We start from the raw sequence: 20,804 nt of genomic DNA on the forward strand, positions 1-20,804 counted from the left end.
CACGGTGGGTCCACGAGAACCCCCCCCACCAAAAAAAAAAAAAAAAACAGCAACAATCAAGGGCTTCTGGGAAACCAGGTTCTGCCTGGCCTTGTCCCCAGAGTGGCATAGATTGGGAAGAACTCTGCCCTGGTTTTCCCCTCAGCTGTAGCTCCTGGGTGTGGGGGAAGGACTGGCAGCTCAGCCCCCTCCCGGGCCGACAGGAAGGGAGGCTGCGATGGTTGCAGACTCTCAAAGTCTGTGTGCAGGGTGGGGGTGGGGGGAGATAAACACAGAGGAATCTATACTTACACAAGAAGGAAAATGGGGTACATGCTGGGGAATATATTGCTCTTTTTCTATTTTATTTTCATGCTCCTCCCATTCTGCCATTCTGGGCGCCCATCCTGCTGCATCAGGCGAGCCTCTAAAGATGCCAGATCCAGGGCTGGGGGCGGCGGATCCGAGAGGCCCCCAAAGGAAGCTGCGGCTCACCGCACCCAAGCGCCTTCAGGGTCCAGCCACCTGACTTTCCCTTGACTTGCTTGAGAAACTGGGTTCTCCCTCCACCCCCATCCTGCTCAGCCCTCGCTGTGGAGAGTTGCTGGCCCCGCAGGTCTCAAGCCCTCTGTGACACCTCAGAGAGGTCCAGAGGCAGCGGCTTGGGCAGAGGGAGGGCAGTTAGACACGGAGGGGCGAGGAGCCTCTTCTTGCAGGGCGCCCCGTGGCCCCGGCTCCTGGAACCTCAGCCTCTGAGGCCTGCGGCCACCTGGCTTTACCTCTGGTTGAAGATCACCCTGAGGGAGGGTCCATGGGGCCCGGGAAGTTGCAGACCCATGTGAAGCAAGGGATGGCTGGAGGAGGGTCTAAGACCTGTACTGCACACAGAGCTTGGCCTGGCCCTGTGGGGTTTGGGGAATCTGTGCCCCTGACCCCCTCCTCGCACTCACTTAGCCTCCCTTCCCTTCCCTGTGTGCCTTCTTTGGGGGTCCTTTGCTGCTCAATCCGGAGGTGCCGCGGGTCAAGGCTGGAGGTGGGCAGCTGGTCTGGCCTCAGTGGCGCCACTGGTTCCTCCTATGCTGTGAGACCCTCTCTACATCCCCGCTCATGCTGGGTACCACCTTCTCGGGTGACCAGATTTACCCTCAGGAAGGCTGGAGTAGTGGCGTCTGCCCCATCTAATTCCTCTGGGTCGGCCTGCAGCAGCGGGGACCTCATTCTTTTCCTTGATGGCCCTCACCTGCCCCGAAAGGCAGAAGCCTTGACGTGGTGAGCTCCTCCTCCACCCCACAGTCCTTCCAAATACATCCATCCCGTATGCACCCTCTCAATCCTGCCCCTTCTTCCCCAGCGGGACCCTTCTCCTCCCCCACTCCTGTGCCAGGCTGAGCTGCTATTTGGGGCTCTGGACGGCCCTGCGGTATAATCAGTGCCCAGGGATAATTGCCACCTGCCCTGCCGGTGTCTGGGGGCTGTCTCGGCCACAGCAGCAGGGGGTGGACGCTGGCAGCCAGGCCTGAAGCGAGGTCAGGCTAGGGCAACGCTCCCCATCCCCCCAGATCTGCTCTTCGCCACCTACAGAACCTGCAAGGATTCCCCACGAAAGCCATGCTCTCCTGGGGGCTGTGCCCACCTGGGAGGCCCTGTGGCTACAGCTGGGAATGGGCGGCCATCCCAGCCAGGGGACAAAAATCTGGAGGCCACTCTATCACCCACAATCATCTCAAAGCCTGTCCCCCCTATACTGTCCCCAGTGGGTACCCTCCCGCAGCTGCAAGCTGACCGCTGGACGGCACCACGGCTGGAGCACGGGCTTTGCAGCTAGGACTTCAGTTTGACGTTCAGCACAAGCTTTTCCAGGGTCAAGCCCTCCAAGCCTCATTGTCCCCCTTCAGGGAGGAGGCAAACGAGATGACATGTGAGAGTAGGTCTCCCATAAATGCCAGCTCCCTGACCTTTTGATACTTTCTTTTCTACTCCGAGGCAGTTTACACAGCCTGGGTTTAAAACACCTGTCGTTCTCACTTGGCCGACTCTACGATGTTGGGCAATCCGTTCAGCCTCGGTTTCCTCATCAATAAAAAGGAGATAATCAGAGGCGCCTCCGCATCAAGTTACTGTGAAAAAGACACGATCTAATACGTGCCAAATGCTTAACGCAGTGCCCGTAAGTGTCAATGGTAGTTACTATTACGGGAAACTTCAGAGGGCAGAGAAGGGGGCTTGGGAGCATCCGGAGGCCAGTTGTAAGACGCTCAGGGGAGCAAAGCCTGAAGAGACAGGCCAGAGCCGATGGAACTAACTACACAGCAACCCTGGCACCTGGACATCCCCTATTGCACTGATGGCCCTGGGGGCTGAGGGTGATTTCTCCCAGGCCTTCTCCCTCTTTTAACCCCGTTTGCTCTAAGGTGCTGCCCTATACGCTTTTTGAGATCAGTGAACACCAGACACCTGTGGATGTTTTAGTTTTAAAAGAGAATCACGGGTTTCCCTGGTGGCGCAGTGGTTAAGAATCCGCCTGCCAATGCAGGGGACACGGGTTCGAGCCCTGGTCCGGGAAGATCCCACGTGCCGCGGAGCAACTAAGCCCATGCGCCACAACTACTGAGCCTGTGCTCTAGAGCCCGAGAGCCACAACTGTGGAGCCCGCAAGCCTAGAGGCCGTGTTCCGCAACAAGAGAAGCCACCGCAGTGAGAAGCCCGTGCACTGCAACGAAGAGTAGCCTCCCTCGCCGCAACTAGAGAAAGCCTGTGCGCAGCAATGAAGACCCAATGCAGCCAAAAATAAATCTAAAAAAAAAATAAAAGAGAATCAGCAGTAGCAAAATCAAGATGAAGTACTTTGATCTTGAGAGATGGAAAAATAAAATTTCTTTTGTCTTTACTGTTAGAGTCCAATGCTAATTTGTCCTGACCCTTGGAACTCTTCACACAGATATCCATGAGTGGCCTACTAGGGCCACTCAGAGCAGTGACTTCTTCCTAGGGTGGAACAACACTGTTGGGGAGAATGGGCTGCAGGGCTGGGCAGAGAAAACAGGATTCACAGGGCCAGCCAGTCCCTGACACAGCCCAGCGCCATGCCTCTCTATTTCCCTTCCCCAACCAGGCACAGAGCTCCCATCTCTGGCACCTTGGCCAACAGGCCAGACGGGGAGAGCGCCTTAGCTCTCCTGCCCCACCAGCACCACAGCAGGTGCAAAGGCCACTCTGGATAGAAAGATGAGGCCAAAGTACTAGATATCGCCCCCGTGAGGATGGAGAAGAAAAGAGAATGGTGAAGTGTGGAGCGTGGAAAGTGGGTACCATCCCCACCTGCAGGAACTTCTCAACCCCAATCCGAGCCCTGAGGATGCCAGCCCTAAGGCATTTCTAAGCCCCACCACGGCCTGGGTACCAGCCTCACATCACAGCCATGATGACTCCACTGTGCTCTCCCTCATCCTTTTCAGCCACCAGCGCCCCACCTCGGGAGCCACACGTTCAGGGACTTCCTCTGACTTCCCCTTGGTGGACCCACCTGGAGGAACAGGCCACCCAAAGCCAACTTGGACGGCGGGAGCAGTGGGCTCAGTGTTCCTCCCGCGAGCTCTCTTTCCAGTGGACGCCTCCCACTGTGGGGCAAGTCGTCAGGGGGCTGCCCAGGTTTGACAGAGCATCCTTGGACTGATGCCTGGGGCATATGTTGTCCAGGGGGGATTGTTTTCCCTCCTGGTGCGCTCTCTCTCTCTCCCTCACTCGCGTCTCCTCCCTGGCTTCTGTGAGCTAATCAGGGAGCAGGAGGGGGAGGAGGGGGATGCTGCTTGCCTTCCCCGTTATCTGCAGCAATCCACGGTGACTAATGCTCCCAGTTGGTAAAAAGGCAGTGTAATCAAAACACTTTTTTTTTTTAGTCCTTAAAGTTAGTCATTCTCCCAGAGTGGAGGAAAAAAAAGCCCACAGCAGGCACCATGAAATGCAAGCTGAGAGACTCGCGCTGCGGATGGAACTAAAGCATTGGCCATGGCAGCTCCCTGTGGGTCTGAGGCTCTGTCCCTCCTCCTCTGGGCCCCTTGGCTAGCCTTCCTCCGCACCCTCATTTGTTCTTGCTTTCCTCGATAGATATCTGGGCTGTCTGATCCCTGAAGGACTCCCATGCCAAGCTGGGATCTGCCCTTTCCTCTCACCCTGCGAGGTGCTGCCACCTGCTGGTCCTGAGTGCTCCAAACTGGAGGAGGCATATAAAAGCTCCCAGGCCGAGGCTGAGTGCCAGATCTTTTGTTAGTTAGGTGTGTGGTCATGTACTGCCCCCTCCCTTCACCCCAACCCGGCCATGGGCCAGGTTGCCCATGTTGGATTCTCCATTTTGCTACTTATTATTAGCTTCATGCTAATAATAATAACAGTACCTACCTCGTAGAGTCATTGTAAAGATTAAACAGGAACCGCTTAGAATACTGCCTGCCACATCGTGAGTGTTCAATTCACTCATAAAAATAATAACAACAAAATAACAAACTGGAATGTGTACCATCACATTGCCCTTACTCATCCATGGCAGACATTGCTAATCAACCACAGATTTCCCCATCAGTAGAAGATTCCCCAGCATCCTTAGCACAGCGCTCCAGCACTCCCTAGATTTCTGTGTGGGGAAGCTGGGAGAGGAAGTATATGACAAGCGCAGAGCTGAGGGTCAATGGGGAGCAGCTGCTTACCAATTACTGCATGAAAAGCTCCAAAGAGAAGTCAGGGGTCTGATGGCAGAGCTGGTAGTTCTTCAACTCCTTTCCCTCTGGTAAATAGCTTTGTCCCCTAAAGTAGATCTCTGCTACCTGAACACTCATTAAACTTCCGGCTTAGGCTTCTGGGGAGAAAGCAGTAGTCACCAGGCTTGAAACCAGGAGCATCTGCCTCTACCCAAAGCTCCTCCACTCTCTGCTTCCACTTAGAAACTGAATTTGCTTGTGTTCTATTCCACCCCACCCACTGAAGGGGCAGGGTCAACCTGTATTGTGCTGTCCTTTGGTTACAGAAGAGAAAGACATAGCTCCCAGCCCTGGGTCTAGAGACCCTGCCCCTGAGTTTTCCCCAACAGTGGGAGGTGTTTGTGCTTCCTCATGCTCAGCTCCCCAGGAATCAGTACATGGCATGCCACACTCACGGAGGGAAGCCTGTGGGTCCACAGGATAGCGGGATGCCTGCCTCAGCCCAGCAGGCCTCAAGCTGAACCAATGAGCCACAGGTAAGTAGACGGAGCTCAGCTCAGGGCAGGCACTCTCCTTACAGACTCCCAGGAAGCCAGCACTCTTCCTAGTCCCCTCAAACGTCCTGCTGGCTACCTGAAAGGTTTGGGGTTGAAAGTAAGCAGCACAGCCTTAGTAGGGCCTCAGTCTGAATCCTTCCATCCCAGAAGGTACATGTTTGGCTTCATTCCAAGACATCCATGATTCCTCAGACCAGCTCACTTCTCTGGGTTTGCCTCTCTGTTTGGGCCCCATCTCACATGCCTTCCCCATTCTCCTGTTTCCTGAGGGCCTCTGGAGTCAACAAGAGAGTTGACTTGGATTCTCAAACTATTGGAGACTTTGGTGATGTGATCCATCTACTCATCTTTTAAATGAGGGGGCCAAGACCCGGAAAGGAGATGGGACTCATCAGCTGTAGGGTTAAAGAACTAGAGCCCAGTACTCCTCCAGATTCTTAATCTAGAACTCATCATTCTTGCCCCGCAGATGTGGTTTCCACCCCACAGCCCTCAAACAGACTTGCCCTGGGTTACGGCGCTTGCCTAGGTTAATACTTGGAAACTCTTTAGCACTGTGGGGCAATAACCAGGGGAGACAGAGTAGGGGGAAAGGAGGAAGCAGGTGGGGAAGCCATCCACACGCGCTGAAATTCCAGGAGCCTCATAAGCACACTGCACCCTCCGTCCATTTATCACACCCTGTGCAAAGCAGCAAGGACCGTCCTTCCCTTTGCCCACACTCTCTGCCCCAGCTGCCCTTTGGTGACTTCTCTTCTTCCTCTTTACTCTTCAAGGCTGCTCTAGTGCTCATTGTGGCCTGTTTCCTGAGGAGTAACAATGGTGATGAAGCTGATCTGTGTGATGTGCTTGGGGGCCCACTCAAGAATGGAAAGAGAAAATATAAATGAGAGACAACCTCCCCTGGACAATTTTCTGAGCTCCCCTATTCCCCCTGGCCAAGCCCTCCACCCTGCCCTGGGAGGTCAGAACAAACTATACATTTCTTTGCCCTAGTTCATCAGCTTAGCTACTCCCCAAGCATCCCTTATAACACTAAAGCCCATTTGAAGCAGAATTCTTAGAGAGAAGGCCCTTGGGTGTCCAGCAGTTACCAGCAGCCTCACTGCCTGCTGCTCTCTCTTCTAAGGCAGGGAGATTTGGGAGGGTGAGGAAGCCAACTTGGCCCAGAACAGCTTAGGAGGGATTTTGGAAGACCCACGGCAAGTGAGCTGCTTGCCTGGAACTCAGTCCTCTTCTCAGCCACCATAGGTTCCCTCTGCCTGGACTCTCCCCAGCCCTCCCCTCAGACTCACCGGGCCAGCCTGATTTGCCTTCAGGATGTGGCTTACCCATTGGCTCCTCCCAGAAGCCTTCACTAAAACTCCATGTGCAGTTGGGAGTGAGGGGGGGCCTTACAGGCTGCCACAGCACTTTCTTGCCCATCATATATTATTACTTTGCTGCCTGTTTATCTCTCTCTCCAGGTAAGTAGCCCTGGGAGGGCATAAGGGCAGGATCCATACTGCTTTTTCATGGTTGTATCCTTGAAGTTAGCTCAGTGTCTGGCACATTGTAGGAGCCCAATGAATATGTGTTAAATGAATGAGCATAAAAATGGAACCATTCACATCATTTGGGTTCTGTAGTGCCGAGCACAGAGGGAAGACTGGAAGACTGGGAGCAACCCTTACTCTTTGTCCTCTTTTGTTGAGTAAATCCACAGAACATGCCAACCTGAAAAGCACTATTCTATTTTCTATTCAGAGCCCTGTGCCATTTTGGAGGAGCGAAGAGATCCATTTGTTTCTTTGCAACAGGTAACTATGTACAGGGTACAAAATTTAAAAGATACAGAAGACCGTAGAGTGAATGTAAGTCTCCCTCACACCCACTCCTTCATCGCTCCTTTCCCCCCTGCCCCCGCTAGACAATTAATTACTGCTACTGTCCCTGGATGAGAAATCTCCTTACAAACTGAAAAACTAAGGCAATTCCCGGTTAAGCAACACGTGTAGTCCGTGGAGGAGAATTTTACCAAGTCAGCGTTTAAGGTACAAAACGCACCCAGGGGTCCTCATGCCCCCGCCACAGGCTAAATCCTCTGGAGCCCCTAAGCCTAGGCGCGAGGGTCGCGGGACAGGGCAACTCCGCGAAAGCCAGCGGCAGCGGAAGGGTTAATGCGTCTAGCCCCGTCCTCCCGGCCCGCCTCTTCCGGGCAGAGGGGGGCGGGGCTCACGTCACTTCCTGGAGACTGGCTGAATCCGGAAGCGATCCCCCAGGACCGAGGTGCAGCTGAGGACCCCGGCGGCAGGGCCAGCTTCGGGACCATGAGCTGGTGAGTGGGGCCCAGGCGGCGGGGGCAGCTGGAGCCCCCGGCCTGCAATGCGCTTTGCCCTGCGTCCGTCCGACTTGAGTCCCTTGGCCCGCGCTGCCCGCGGACCCTCTGCCCCGGAGCAGGGCCCAGTTGGCCCCAGCCCTTGGGGTCGTTCAAGGGGCTTTCCTCTGGTGCTTTCCTGGAGGCTCCAGCTCTCGGCAGGCCTCACCGGGAGGTGGGGCGGGGGATCCCTTTAGAGTGGGATCCCGCGTCTCTTTGCTGACTCTGTACCAAGGTGCTGGTCCCGTCCGTCTTCTCTCAGCTGCGTGAAGTGAGGGACGCCCCTGTTACCTCCTTTACTAAGTATCCGTTGAGAAATATCCACTTCTCTCTCCCACGTGGGCATCTCTCCACCACTGCCAGGTGGCCCTCACTCTGGCCGTCTGAGCCCAGCTCATGGATCAAAACCCCTAGCTTTCAGACGAGTAGCCTTTGCTCCACTTAGTCTTCAAGAGACAAAACTTGCTTCTCTTTCGGTAGGAGCCAGAATTACACGCCACCCGCACTCCCATTATGGGATTGGACTAATTTTTTTCCAGGGCCTTACACACTCTTTGCTTTCCCTGTTAAATTAACGTAAGTAAGCTTAAATGTTATGGGAACTATCAAGCCATGAGAAAAGAAGCCAGGGAGCCTCAGAGTAGTAGTCACAACTCCAGAGCTGGCACGTGCGTTGCTATGGAACTGTATGATACTTGGCTCATAGTAGACACTTGATCATGTTCAATGGTTGATTTCTTTTGTAAGACTCAGTTTGCCCAAAGGACCTTACCTTCAGGCTTGAGGGCCTGTATATCCACAACGCAAACCTCAGGGCATCCAACTAAAGTGTGCTTGTATGAATACATTGATCCCCGGAGATGTACAAGATGAATCAGTCCTTTTGGAATCCAAGTTACGTTGGCATAGGGTACATGTTTGCCACTCTTTCCTCAGAGTCTAGCCTGTTGCTTTACGAAAAGTGCACATTAGCTAGTTATGAACGAGTGAAGATGGTAGAATATTCTTTAGGAAGGCGCTTGCAGCCTCACATTTGGCCATCAATGGAGACTAAGCTCTGGCCACAGACAACTGATGTCATTCAGTGTCAGGGACAGCCCTGTAATGTAAAATGTAAGCCATTTCTGTCCCCTCCTCCCCCCAGCTTCTTAGACGAAGGTTGACCGACAGATGTCAGACAGCACCAGCGCGTGGGGGTCAGCCCCGAGCAACCCCCTAACGAGCCCCAGCAGGAGCTGCTCCTTTTCCCTCCACCTTTGCTCCAGGAGGCCGATAGGGGGCTGGAGCCTTAAAAAGCTAACTTTCGCGTCTTGTTATAACCTGGTTAGTGATGGGCATAGTGGCAATCCTTCAATTCCCCTTCCTAGAGGGATTACTTCCTTAAAGGATCAACCTGGGTCCCTTTACTTTGTGATGTAGATGACTTCTTGCCTGCTGCATCTTGAATCTTTGGAGTTCTCTTACCTAATGTCTCCAAAAGCAGACAGTACAAGGTGCTTTACGTTGCCTAGACTGGCATTTACAATTCTTAAGAATGAATTGATCTTTCCTTCACAAATCAGGAGAAGAGTAGAGCAGAGGCCACTAAAGGTAGAGTCGTCTCTGGGTGATCTGAGACGCATTGTTTCCACCTGTCTTACAGAAATCCTTTTTCTGAAAAACTAGTAGCCTATTTCAGGCTGGAGAGAATTGAAATTGACAAGTAACTGCCCAGCCAAAGCTGAGATTTTGTCCAGTAGAATTAATTTAACAATACACACACATCTTGGCACCTCCTTGGACTGAGGGTCACAACCAAAAGGGTGGCTTTGTCCCTCAAAGCTGAGGTTCCTTTCTCTTCCTCCTTAGAGGGCTTCTACGTCATCTCTTGCGTGGCCCCTGACCCTCTCTCCCTGAGAGGGGAATAGCACCAGCGCCTGGGCACACAATTGCACTCAGTTCCTGGCTCAATGGCTGGCAAGGGGACCAGGGCTGGGTCCTTCTGATTCACTCCTGGAGTGGTTTTCCTGCTCCCAGAATGAATCCATCCATTCATCCGAGATTGGAATTTTCAGTGGGGGAAGAGACCAGAGTGACGTAGAGCCGTCATGGGAGTCTGATGCCCAAGGTCAAGTTCACCAAGCACATGGGATATGCCAGCCATCGTCGAATAAGGCCTAGGGGTACGCGGCCCATGGTCCCCAGAGGGTAACCATTGTTCTGGGCTAGGCTGGACTTTCAAAATGTCACAGTGAGAAATGTCCAATATTGGTGCCCTTTGCACACTGTGGACTTTGCATGAAGAGTGAGAGGTCTTTGTTCTCTGCTTCCTCAGTGCATGCAGCCCGCCCACCGCCTGTTTGTTTAGTGGGCGCTTGCTGCCTTCCTGTACCATCTACTCATCCATCCGTCCACTGATCTGCTTTTCAGCAAGGTGGCCCAGTGGTGGGCTCTGCTCGGAGGAAGGCATTTGATGTTTACATCTCAGATCACTGATCCACCTCTTGGCCCCAAGCCAAGTGCTGCTTTCTTACCTTTCCTCCTCCGTGTCACCCCCCTCTCCGTGTGTGTGTGTGTGTGTGTGTGTGTGTGTGTGTGTTGTGTGTCTTTATTATGGTGTGGAGGGAGAATTAAATGGAATTAAGGATAGTGACCTTAATCTTGCTTAGCTGTCTCCAGGACCCATAGCCTTCCTTGGAACCACACACCTTCATGGTGATCTTAGGCTTCAGTGACGAGGAAAACGGAGCACTGCTGGAGGAAATCGTCCTATACCTAGAGGTTCAGGAGTCTGACTCAGAAGGAAGGAAATTAAAGTCAGTGCAGATAAATTTGGTAGGAGTTGGAGTGCTGAGTTCAGGCTCTGGTTCCCTCATTCTCAGTGTGGCCTGGTTAGGCGTCTGATCTTCCTCTGTCTTGTTTTCTCCACTTATAACACGGAATGGATAAGCTCAGCTGATACTTTGTCACCCAGACCTGTTGTGAAAAGAAAGGAAGCCCTGGGCTTCCCTGGTGGCGCAGCGGTTGAAAGTCCGCCTGCCGATGCGGGGGACACGGGTTCGTGCCCCGGTCCGGGCAGATCCCACATGCCGCGGAGCGACTGGGCCCGTGAGCCATGGCCGCTGAGCCTGCGCGTCTGGAGCCTGTGCTCCGCAACGGGAGAGGCCACAGCAGTGAGAGGCCCGCGTACCGCAAAAAAAAAAAAAGAATGGAAACCCTGCGGATGCTATTTTGTTTTCTGACTCTTCTGGGCTCTTCTGCCCCTTAAATATTGGTATTCCTCAGGGAACATCTTTTTTTTTTTTTTTTCCTGTTCTCACCATGTATACCCTCCCCATCATCTTCAGGATAAAGGCCTAACTCTGGGCCATGGCCTAACTAAGGCCTAACTAACTGGAGACTGGAGGCCATGGCCTAACTAAGGCCCTTCTGGATCTGGCTGTCCCCCTTCACTCCTGTGTCCAAGCTTCTCCTGGTCTCTCGTGCCCCTGCTCCTCTGTGCGTGCCATTCCCCTGCCCAAAATGCCCTTTACTCCCCTCACCTCCCCACCCGCCATCCCCCAGGCCAACATCCACTCATCCTTAAAGAGTCAGGGCAGGCTTCAGCTCCTCTGAGGGTCTTCCCTGAACGGCCCCCCACACCCTGCCAAGCTGAGTGGGGTGCCCCTCCTCTGACCACCGTTAGCATCTGTACTTGAATTCTTGGCTTACTTTTCAGTCAGCCCACTAGTCCATGAGCTGTTGAAAGCAGAGGCTGTCTCTTGGTCACCACTGTATCCCTAGCGCTGTTCCCGGCAATCAGTAAATGTTTACAGAATGTATGAATGAGGACTTTCTTCCCATTTACTGACTTGCCTTCACTCAGGAAAAAATTTAAGATAAAAATGTGCAAAAGCTACTGGCCACTTCCTGAAGTGAAGAGCCTCTAAGCATGCTATTGTTAACATGAAGAAGTGGCTTCCGAGGCTCTCTGAGGCTGTCTCTGTTCTCTGCCCTCCCCTCCCCACCCTTCCCCCACCCAAACTCCTTTATTCTCGAGCTCCATGGTGCTTCTCTTGTAGTACTCCCACGCTATCCACGTATCACAAACGTGCGCCTCTCTCCCACATAAAGTCCGTGAGAGCATGATCTACAGCTTCTCCATCTGTGTGTACACATACTGTCTTGCACATAGTGGGTACCTAATCGGTAATTGTCAAATGAAGTGGATGGAATGTAAGGAAGGACGGTAAACTGCTGGATCAGAGGGAACCATCCATGCAATTGCAAACATTTTCTCGGTGGAGTCTCTTTTCCCTCTAGCATCACCAGTGCTATCTTACATTCATATAGTGCTTTTAACTTTGCACAGTACTTTCCCATCCATTCTCTGATATCATCCCCACATCTACCCTTTGAATTTTGCAGTTCAGGTCTGATTATCTCCCTTTGACAACTTACCCGAATTCACTCACCTGGTGGAACTGGAACTGAAACCTGCATCTCCTGAGTACTCCCTGTGCTTAAACAGGAAGATTAGGAAAGTGGAAGACCATTCCCAAGCTGACTGGATCCCAAAGGAAGGTGTCTGACTTTGCTAGGCCGTATTGACACCACCGGGTTGGTAGTGAATTACAGGAAGTGACCAGTTTTCACAGGTAAAGTGATAGAGGAAGTCCTGTGTCCTGCAGACCTCCAGGTATTCTGGACCATCTCAGCTTCTTCCTATTCTGGGGCCTCCCTGCATGGGGCAGCCTTATCACTTGCTTCTGTGACTTTGGACAGACCAGGCTCTCCCCAAGCTTCTTCCTCCTGTGTAAACAGCATAGTAATGCCTAGAAGGCAGGGACCCCATGAGGAACCCATGAGATTCTATATTCAACATTGTTTTGGGAACAAATGTAAAACTCTTCTTTCAGCCTTTCGTAACAAGGGGGGAAGGGACCTTTTCCCGATTTTGGAGTAGTTGGAAAGAGTCAAGTACCTTGAGTCCCACAGCTTCACAGTCAAAGGTGTTTTCTTGTATATTATACTTTTAAGTAAATGTGTTGAGGTAGCTTTCAAATTGGCAGTTAAACTATTAAAGTTGTTTTCCCCAAACCATTATTCTGGTGGCTAATCTATTAAGTAGAGCCCAGTATAGTTTGTTGCACACAGATAGTGCTCAATGAATCTTTGTTGATTTAATGCGTATCGAACATTTTTAATGTACAAGGGCCTGTGCTAAACACTGGGAGACATTCAAAATGCTTTAAGAATCCATCCTTGTCTTCGGCCGGTGTATGGAAAGTGCCGGAGGTTCACAAGAATGACGGCAGATCACTAAACGTCCCTGTGGCAGAAAGAAAGACTTCAAGCAGAGGATGTGATTTTAACTGAACCTTGACGTAGCAAGCGTGTCCTGTTGCAGTGGGGAACAGGAGAGGGGTGTGCAGGTTAGAAGAATGGTGTGAAAAGGGTGTGTGGAGACAGAATGCGTGAAGAGTGTTGGGGGCAGGCAGTCAGGAGGCCAGCTTGGGTTTAGTAAATAGTGATTTGGGTGGAAGCTTCATTGATGAAAGCTGGCACTCTGGTTGGGGCCATACTGTAAGCACTTTCAGTGCCATGCTGAGGAATTGAAATTGAGCCTAGGCTTCCGAAAATTGAAGGTTTTTGAGCAGGGAAGTGGCAGGGCAAAAGCAATGATTTTTGTCAGGTTAATTTGGCAGTGGTCTGCAGGATAACTCAGAAAAGAGAAAGAATGGAGTTGGGGGCGGGGTACCTTGGACAGTGGCTTCCGAAGTTTTTTGACCACAGCTTGCAGTCAGAAATGCCTTTGATATCAACAGACACACAAACACACACACACACACACACACACACGAAATAAGTTTCACATTGTATGTGTACAATGCACTCAGATATTTTCTACTATGTTTTATTTTGTTTTTTAAACCATGACCCACTTCAGTTGATTTCATGACTAATTTTGATAGATGTTTACAATGGAATGATGTGTAGCAGTGTAACTGATCGGTGAGGGATGGGTGTTCTACACACCCCGGTTTGAAAAACACTTTTCTAGGAGTTTATTACAAATATTCAGACTAGAAGCTTATACCTGTGACTCCAGCCAGGTAAAGATAGTGTTCTTTATTTGGTTGTTTGTCATTGGTTATAAATAAGGAATACAGAAGGGGCGGCTGTAAAGAATGCTGGCTGGTTCTGCCTAAGAACTTATTGCATAGATTTGAAAGCCGCCAACCACTTTATATAGAAAAGAAAAGCCAGGTAGACAAACGCCTAAATCAAGATGTTCCATTGGGCTTCCCTGGTGGCGCAGTGGTTGAGAGTCCGCCTGCCGATGCAGGGGACACGGGTTCGTGCCCCGGTCCGGGAAGATCCCACATGCCGCAGAGTGGCTGGGCCCGTGAGCCATGGCCGCTGAGCCTGCGCGTCCGGAGCCTGTGCTCTGCAACGGGAGAGGCCACAACAGTGAGAGGCCTGCGTACCGCAAAAAAAAAAAAACAAAGATGTTCCATTTATTAGTAATCAGGGAGAGCAGATTAAACCAACATTGAGAAATGAAATGTCATTTCACAGCCATCAGACTGGCAAAAATGGGCAATTTAGTCTGGCAATGCCAAGTATCTGAGGATGAGGAGCGGTGGGAACTGGCATCTGCTGAGTGGGGTGGGGAACTGACGCAACCACTGGGAGATTTTGTAGTGCCTCACACAGCCAAAGACGGGCCTGCCCCTCACCCAGAGAAACTTCTGCACCTGTGCAGCAGGAGACCTGAGCAGAAATGTCCGCTGCTTCATTGTTTATACATGTCTAGCCTCTGAAGAATGGGAAAATAAAACATGGTGTCATTACATAGTGAAATACGCAGTGTCAGAATGAATGAAGTGAGCCATGTGTATCAGCAGGGGCAAATCTCAGAAACATAAGGCCCAACATAAAAGGCTAGTTCGGAAATGATACATTCAATGTTGTACTATTTGTATAAAGTTTAGATCTGTAAAACAACACTATGTTGTGCTTATGGATTCAAACTTATGAAGCAAAAGTATAGGATTAATAAACACTGAATTCGGGGTAGTGGTTACCTCAAGGATAACAGGAGGGAGGGAAGGAAGGAAATGGGATCAGGCTGGAACGCTCAGGGAGCTTCAGCAGTATCTGTGCTGGTGTGCTGCTTGAAGAATAAGACCCGAAGCAAGTACGGCTCAGTGTTAGAATTTGACAATGCTAGGTGGTGGGTACATGAGTATTTATTATATGTGCTCTGCTCTATAATTTTCTGAGTGTTTCCAATATTTCTGTAACTGTCGTCATGCCTAGCCTGACCAGTATCATGGCTAAGGCTGACCTCATAGCAGGAGAATTATTGCCTCCTGTGGCCAAAAGCTGGGGATGACCGAGGCAGGCAGGCCTAGAAGTGGGTTTCCATCCCAGCCCTCCTTCTGCTTCTAGGGGCCAAACCTTCAACAGAGAAGAGGAAACGGTGGAGTGAAAGCTCTTTTTAAGATTCCTGGTTGGTAAGGGACGAGTGAGAATGAGATTAGAGCTAGTGCCTCAGCTGGTCTGGTGCTTCGTAAGGGACGAGTGAGAATGAGATTAGAGCTAGTGCCTCAGCTGGTCTGGTGCTTCTCAGAGTGTCTGCCCTCAGCCACTGTGAACCCATCAGAGTGGAAGTCAGGCCATAGGAGGCTTCTCTCTGGCTTGTTCAGTAGGCAGGACAAGGCTTTCCCCTCCAAATGTCTTCTGATTCCCTATTATAAAATGGGAAAACCGAGTTTCTACTTCTTCTTATCTTAGCAGGTTAGAATGAGAATAGGTAGTAACTTGTCTGTCAAATATTAGGAGTTTCTTAAAGAGCTGCCAAAAAAAAAAAAAAAATCCAACCACCTCCCTGAATTGCCTTCCTTCCTCTCTTTTCTTGACCTCTGGATATTCCATCAGCCTCCAAACTTGTGTCACAAATCCTTTTCCTACTCACGAGGAAGTCACCACTCAATTTTAAGCAAATATATTAACTTGGACCTGGTAGTGGTGGTTATGGCAGGGACTCCTGTGTGCTCCCCAAACAGAAAACAACCATTTCAGGTTTCCTGACCATACTTACCTCTGTGTAATTTTGTGCAAGTCCCCCATCTGGGCCTCAGTTTGATCATCATCATCAAAATACCACCACCATCATCTTTGCGACAGGTACTCCCAGGCTGCTTACTGTAGGCTGGGAACTATTTTAAAGATTAAACTCACTTAGCTTTCACAGCGACCCTATAAAATAGGTATGTTATGATCCTATTTTATAGACAGGGAAACTGAGACACAGGGAAATTAGGTAAGTTATCCAAGTCTCAGAGCTGGCAGAGCCAGATCTTGAACCCAGGCAGCCTGGCTCCACAGTCCACCCCCTCATCCAGTACGCCGTCTCTTGGGTGAAATATGGGAGGGCAGCACTCTGAATGAGCTGACATATCGGAAGCACCTAGCGCAGACACTGGCAATAGTAGATGCTCAATAAATGATCACTTTAATTGGATGATCTCACTCAACATTCTGTGATTCGTTCTGTCTTTCCTTTTCAGCGGTCAGCCCGGGGAGCATGGGGAAGGAGGGATCACAGCTGAGCTGGGCCATTGTTCTGGTCAAGTAACAAATCAGCCAAGTCACAGAGTCGTGCCTTTTATTTTTAAACACACACATACCTCCTCGGACTGGTGGCAAGCGAGAGTGGTGGTGTCTGTGCTCTGGTTCGGAATCCAGCTAATTTAGGGGAAGGACTGAGGTGGGGCTGGAGAGGCTATGGTCATAGGCACTGGAAATGGATCCTTCACAGCTCAGGCCATTTCCCCTTCTGATGGGGTGGGTCTCTCACGTCCTTGCTTGGGCTGAACTTTCCTTGGCCCCGGGCATTGTGGCCAGCTGGCCCTTCAGAGAGGATGGCATCCAACAAGCAGCTGCTCCGCCGGAGCCAGCTGACTCTCCATAAACCCTGCCCTGGCCCCGGCCCACTGTTTGCTCTCTCCGATTGTCAAGGTGGTGGTAGCCTTGGTGGGGCCTCAGACCAGAGAAGGCAGCGACCGGAGGATAGAGTGACAGAAGGATGGGGGAGGAGGGGCTTGTCCTTCCAGCCTGCAGAAGCTGCTGCCTTTCGCCCACCTTCCTGCTCTTGCCGAGACAGTGACTCAGGCCCAGACCACTCCCCGGAGAGCCAGGATTTCAGCCACTATCTGCTGCCTCCTACTCTTTGCTCAGCCCTCCCTTTGTTCTCACCTCCCTCCCCTCCCCCCACGCCCCACCCCCAAAACTGTGATCTTTGCCCAGCTGGAGATATCGGGATGATACACGGTTGGGTTGACTGAATCATTCCAGGGTTCTCTCCACCCCCGGGCAAGGCCTCGGCCCATTCAGGCTCAGTAGAAACAAATTCTGGAGGCCCAGTGAAGGCCAGGGAGGAGGGGGTAGGTTTTAGCTTCTTTAAGCTGTTCTTGGTAATGGAGTGGAGGACTCTCCAAAGAAGGTGGGGCTCGGGGAATCTGCTGGGGTGACCAGGGGATCCCCACCCAGCTGCCATCCGGGCCTGCCTCTCTCCTCTGCCTCTGCAGTGGAGGGGGTGGGGAAACAAAAGATTGAGAAACCTAGCAAATCGAAAATGCACAAAAGCTGGTTTTGTAAATAGACATTACCCAAGAGCAGGAGTTTTTGGGGAAAGGTTTTCCTGAGACAGAATTAGCCAACTGGCATCATGCTGCTAATAGAGATATTTACTGTTTGAAAAAGTATATTTGTAGCTTTGGAGAACATCCTGTTGACTTTTCTTTATTGTGAAAGAAAATAGAACCCTTTTTCTTCCCCCCTTTCCCTCTGTACACACAGAACTTTTTTTTTTCTTTTTTGAGGTGGGGCATGTTGGGGGTTGGAGAAGGGTAGGGCTGAGAGAAATGTTTTCTCCATTTTGTTGCCGAGACCAAAATATCCCTCCTCCTGCCCTCTGGTGCTCATATTTATGGAATGGCAAGCAGAACAAAGTAAAGAATCCTACTCCAGGGGCCGGAAGCTCACAGCCTTCATGATGGTTTCCAGAACGTAGAGATTCTCTGGGGAGCAAGCCCAGTCTCCTCTCTGGATCTCTGCGTACCCACCCGATTCCAGGGGGAGAGCCCTGAGGAAAGCTGTGAGAAGGAGGAGGAACAAAAGTCTGGAAGCCCCCCGCCCCAGAGCCCCAGCCGTGCCAGGACAGCACCGCTCTGAGATGCTCTGATACTGTCAGTCTTGCCGCACACTTTCCAAAGCAGTCGCTTCTCCTGAGGACGTCCCTGAGTTCCTGCGGGTGCCTAGACCGCAGGGTGAAATCAAGAGGTCAAGGAGAAGAAGAGGCAGAAGAGTCAGTTGACGTGCAGTTGCTTTGCTCTTTCGTCTCACCATCTTTCACGTCAGTGGCAGAGAATCCGATCCCTCCATCAGGGCACCTGCCCCAGTTTTCTGGCTCTTTCTCTGGCAGAGTGGAGTACATTTGCTCTTTGGCAGCCTGAGAATAAACCCAGGAGACTCTTCTCCTTTCATATTTCCTCTCAGGCTCTTGAAAATGTTTTCCCTTGACCCATACTCTGATATCTTTGCCAGGCTTTACTGCCAGTGCCAAAGGCCAGCTTCGTTCTCTCCGTCTCCACTGAATTTACTTTCCCTTGACCCAGGCTGATACTTGTAGCTGGCGATGCCTTTTTAGGTTTTATTTTACTCAGGTAAGGATTGGGAGACCAAGGACAATGATATTACCTTTCTTTGTTCTTTATATAGCCTGATCTAAGAGTAGCTTTTTTCAGGAACCCTAAATTAGAGTATGGTATTTGATAGGGCCCCTGGGCCAATAGACTCATTTTACTCATTCATTTAATCATTGATTCCCTGCTTACTATGTGTATGAAGCCAGACTATAAGCTCCATGAGATCATAGAATGAGTCTGCCGTATTCATCCTGATGTCCCTAGAACCTCGTGTAGTGCTAGGCATGAAGGAGGCCCCTAATACATATTTACTGACTGTTCATTCAGTAAAAGGTTGAAAATAGCACTGTGCCTAGTACAGCACTTGGCAGGAGTTGCAGAGAAGCATAACATTGAGTCCCTACCCTTGAGGTGCTTTTGTGTCATAATCAGAAAGCAAGATGTATGCACATCAAAGTTAATTAACCTGTACCTTTAACCAAGCAGAGCTCACTTCAGTAATGGAAGGATGGTTCAGTCTTAGGACATGTATTCACACAGTTCGTCACAGCACTAGGTCATAGGAGAACCAACAGGTCCACCAAATGCATGCTGAAAAGACATTGATATAATTCAAAAATCCAGTCTTTGTATCTTTCAGTAAACTAGAAACAGAAAAATATTTCCTTACTATTAGCCTCCTAAATAAACCAGGAGCCCTCTTCGTATTTTATAGTGAAAGATCAAACTCGAGGTATTCTTACTAAAGTGAAAAACATTTTTCTGTAATTTTTAGCCAATGCCATAATACAAGACAAAAATAGGTATTAAATATTGGGGAAGAAGAGGGAAATTTTACAATTATTTTAAAATGGTATCACTGTCTACTTGGAAAACCCAATTAGTTCTTTTTTTTTCCCCCAGCCAAATTTCTTGGGCTATGTAGGTTAGGTGTATAGCTGTGGTGATTGGTTGTGGGGTAAATATTTAACACCCACTAGCTTTCCTGTGTACTAGGAAGATGAAATGAAAAAGAGAATCCATTTATAGTATAACCAAAAATATAAAATTCCATGGAATGTACCTAAGACGTGTGTAGGGCAAAAAAATTCACAGATAAGTGTTACTTTTGGATGTTAATATTTAACTAAACAAATGTAGACGACCTATGTGAAAAAAAACTCTTAAGACTGAAGGGCATAATAAAAAGACTTGAATGACTGGAGAGAAGTATTTTGGCCCTGAATGAGCAAACCTAATATTTATAAAGATGTAGGTTCTTCAAAAGTTAATCTATAAATATAATGTATTTTCAGTAATTAATATCCTGATTTGGAAGGGGAAACACAGCAGATGATTTTGAATTTCATCTTAAATATGAAAACAAAATTAAAATAGCCAAATTACCTGAAAAAGAAATGTAATGAGAAGGGATTTGCTTACTAGGTATCAAGATCTGTTTTAAACCTAAATAATTAAATTTGTGTTATTGTCAAAAGAGTAGACAGATCTATGATATAGAGCGGAAGTATTTAATGCTGATAAAATGATTTTTCAAAGATAGATTATTTTTTTAATTCATTCATTTATTTATTTTTGCTGCATTGGGTCTTTGTTGCTGCAAGCCGGCTTTCTCTAGTTGCAGTGCGCAGGCTTCTCACTGCAGTGGCTTCTCTTGTTGCGGAGCACAGGCTCTAGGCGGGCAGGCTTCAGTAGTTGTGGCTCGCAGGCTCTAGAGCGCAGGCTCAGTAGTTGTGGCGCACAGGCTTAGTTGCTCTGTGGCATGTGGGATCTTCCTGGACCAGGGCTCGAACCCATGTCCCCTGCATTGACAGGCGGATTCTTAACCACTGCGCCACCAGGGAAGTCCCAAAGATGGATTATTTTTTAAATCATGTTAAAACAACTGGTTAGCCATACACTCAAACTCTACATGGAGTAAAGATTTAAATATAAAAGACAAACCACTAAAATTCATATGAAAATTCAAGGGACACAGAATAGCGAAAACAATCTTGACGAAGAAGAACAAAGTTGGAGGACTCACACTTCCCAATCTCAAAACTTACTACAAAGCAATGGTAACTAAGACAATGTGGTACTAGCAATAAAGATAGATATGTAGATCAATGGAATAGAATTGAGAATCCAAAAATAAACCTTTATACTGATGGTCAGTTGATTTTTAACAAGGATGCCAGTTCAATGGAGAAGGAATAGTCTTTTCAACAGACGGTACTGGAATAACTGGATAGTCACATGCAAAAGAATGAAGTAGGGTCCTTACCTACACCATATTAAAAAATTAGAAAACACAAAAGGCCACATGTTATATAATTCCATTTATATGAAATGTCCAGAACAGGCAAATCCATGGAGCCTGAAAGTGTCTTTGTACCACACTACAAAATGGTGAATGACTGCTAATAGATACAGGGTTTCCTTTTGGGTGATGAAAATATTCTAAAATTAGCTAGTGGTGGGAATTCCCTGGCAGCCCAGTGGTTAGGACTCTGCTCTTTCGCTGCCAAGGGAGCAGGTTTGATCCCCGGTCAAGGAACTAAGA

The 20,804-nt window shown here is 49.6% G+C and overlaps 1 protein-coding gene across 3 annotated transcripts in view; it reads left to right on the forward strand.

Annotated features, from left to right (window-relative positions):
* The first annotated feature begins 7,463 nt into the window (after positions 1-7,463).
* BIN3 (bridging integrator 3) overlaps positions 7,464-20,804 on the forward strand; it is a 43,644-nt gene continuing 30,303 nt past the window's right edge. For all 3 annotated transcript variants that reach the window (XM_079926120.1, XM_079926119.1, XM_079926121.1), the window contains exon 1: positions 7,464-7,544. In XM_079926120.1, the coding sequence (XP_079782246.1) occupies positions 7,537-7,544 (8 nt within the window). In that variant the 5' untranslated portion in view covers positions 7,464-7,536. The remainder of the gene's footprint in view (positions 7,545-20,804) is intronic.

This window comes from Stenella coeruleoalba, assembly GCF_951394435.1.
Source record: "Stenella coeruleoalba genome assembly, chromosome: 7".
Classification (NCBI taxonomy): Eukaryota; Metazoa; Chordata; class Mammalia; order Artiodactyla; family Delphinidae; genus Stenella; species Stenella coeruleoalba.